The sequence below is a fragment of the Austrofundulus limnaeus genome, unplaced genomic scaffold (genome assembly GCF_001266775.1).
Source record: "Austrofundulus limnaeus strain Quisiro unplaced genomic scaffold, Austrofundulus_limnaeus-1.0 Scaffold339, whole genome shotgun sequence".
In the NCBI taxonomy this organism is placed as follows: Eukaryota; Metazoa; Chordata; class Actinopteri; order Cyprinodontiformes; family Rivulidae; genus Austrofundulus; species Austrofundulus limnaeus.
This window is the reverse complement of record NW_013952741.1, coordinates 70,020-72,645: the sequence shown is the minus strand read 5'-3', so window position 1 is coordinate 72,645 and position 2,626 is coordinate 70,020. Positions and strand designations below refer to the sequence as shown.

At 39.7% G+C, this 2,626-nt stretch overlaps 1 protein-coding gene across 1 annotated transcript in view; it reads left to right on the top strand.

Moving 5' to 3' along the window:
- The window catches only part of LOC106527716 (metabotropic glutamate receptor 7), a gene marked incomplete at its 5' end in the record, with an annotated part of 21,990 nt that overhangs the window by 15,413 nt on the left and 3,951 nt on the right, over window positions 1-2,626 (top strand). Inside the window, 2 exon segments of the mRNA XM_014022697.1 lie at window positions 572-1,195; window positions 1,272-1,583. Coding sequence (XP_013878151.1) covers window positions 572-1,195; window positions 1,272-1,583 — 936 coding nt within the window.

Here is a 2,626-nt window from a genome sequence, read left to right as displayed (position 1 = left end):
AAATAAATAAATAAATAAAACATTTGCATCTACTCAACTGAGTAAATCTAACACAATTACTTCCCATTCACTTATAAAGTAAATGAAAAAAATTGCTTTAGATTCACTCAGTTCAGTTGAATAAAACCTGCTGACATAATTTATTTAAGTAAATCCAACATAAAAATTTTGATTTTTTTAGRGTAGCTTAATGCTAAAAGTAAAAAGATGCTAGCTTGGTTTCTTGTTGGTAGCAAAGACTAACAACTTTAACTGTTACTCGTGAAAAGGTTGAATATTATTTCTTACCAAAAGTGGCAAAAACCAGGAAACTGTAGTTGATACAAAGGTTGTCTTGACTTTATTTCTAGAACAAATAAGAACTTTCATCCTTTTAAGACATTTTATTATTTTGTTTCTGTGCTAAGCTAAACATTATGTTTACTTAGCATGCACGTTTCATCAAGTATTTCCTGAGCTGATAAGCAGAAATATTGCATTATTACTCATGGATTTGTCCTTGTTTTGTGTTATTTTTTACTTTTATTTTGTCCAAAACAATTTCTTAGTAAGAATGTGTTTGTATCCGTAGCTGGAAGAGATGCAGTGGTCAGGAGGTGACCTTAGGATCCCAGAGTCAGTGTGTAGTTTCCCCTGTGAGCCCGGTGAGKGGAAGAAGATGGTGAAGGGTGTGCCCTGCTGCTGGCACTGTGAGCTCTGTGACGGCTACCAGTACTTGTTTGATGAATTCACCTGTGACATGTGTCCGTTTGACATGAGGCCCTTCAAGAACCGCACAGGTTGTCGGCCCACGCCCATCATCAAACTGGAGTGGAGCTCTCCCTGGGCCATCATTCCCGTCTTCCTGGCAATACTGGGAATCCTGGCCACCACTGGAGTCATCGCCACCTTCGTCCGGTTCAACGACACGCCCATTGTTCGAGCGTCCGGACGAGAGCTCAGCTACGTGCTGCTGACGGGCATCTTCCTCATCTACCTCATCACCTTCCTCATGATTGCAGAGCCCAGCGTGGTGGTGTGCGCCTTCCGCAGGCTGCTGCTGGGGCTCGGCATGTGCATTAGCTATTCCGCCATGCTCACYAAGACCAACCGGATCTACCGCATCTTTGAACAGGGCAAGAAGTCGGTCACACCTCCCAAATTTATRAGCCCCACCTCTCAGCTGATTATCACGTTCATACTCATCTCAGTCCAGGTAAACTCAAGAATATTTCTGATAAACTGTATATAAGTGCAGGATCTGTAGAGGTCTAAAACTTCTCTGTCCACAGTTACTGGGGGTGTTCGTTTGGTTTGGCGTGGAGCCCCCTCACACCACCATTGACTACGAGGAGCTGAAGCCTCCTAATCCGGAATTTGCCCGTGGAATCCTGAAGTGCGACATGTCTGACCTGTCACTCATACTGTGTCTGAGCTACAGTTTAGTGCTTATGATCACCTGCACTGTCTACGCTATAAAGAGCAGAGGAGTTCCTGAGACCTTCAACGAGGCCAAGCCCATTGGCTTCACCATGTACACCACCTGCATCATCTGGCTGGCCTTTGTGCCAATTTTCTTTGGAACAGCACAGTCCACTGAGAAGGTAGGAAACCAGGATTACAGGCTTCAAGTGTCATTTTGGCAAAATCTCATCTTACATTTTGGCCCTACCTCTACCATTCACACCAAGGGAGAGGGATGTCCCAAACTTGTTAGCGGTGAAGAATAGGAAAAGTGGTTAAGAAGATGGATAGTTAGGGTTAGGATGGATGGATGGATGGATGGATGGATGGATGGATGGATGGATGGATGGATGGATGGATGGATGGATGGATGAATGAATGGCTGGAATGTGGTAAAGTTGTAGAGGTAGCTGGTCCTTCAAATTTCAGGGGCATACTTTAAACAAAATGGTGTGAACTGCACTTGCAAAGAAACAAAAATGTATTTTCTCACAATAATAATTATAATTCCTGGTTGGAGGTGTTATAGTGTATTGTTTAATTCAATTGATATTTATCTGCAACAAGCTTTTAAAAAGTAGTTTCAAATTCCTCAGTTTTTTGTCACATGTAATYACTACTCTGATGGATTACATTTTTATTGTTAAACTATCTTTTGACAAGTTTAAAAAATGRCAAATGCTGAAGGCTGTTGAAAGCTAGAGTTATACACTGTATGGACATACTGTATATATTGACATATCCATTTATGTAAAAGAACTTTGCAAAAATAAGAAATAACAAGAACATAGTGAAAAAAGCCTCCTGTTAAGCAGACAAAAAAAATCAGGTCTTTTTTTGTCACTTCAGTAGAAAACAAAAGTAAATATTAGTTTATTTAGTTTATGTATTTCTTCATCATCAGTGACTTTTTTAAGTGAAGAGAAAATAGAGACAGAGAGAAACACACAGAGAGAAGTAATTAGAAAGATAGAAAGATTGAAATAGCGATTAGAAGTGTATTTAATATACACCAACAAAAAAAAAAAAACAGGACCACACACCCAACATCTGTCCGCTCACCTGAAAAATAAATGGATAAATACATGGAGGGCATATATAAATATATACACATACCCATACATACTGTATATAAAGATATACATACATACTGTACATTCATAAATATTGTCAGTATGTACAC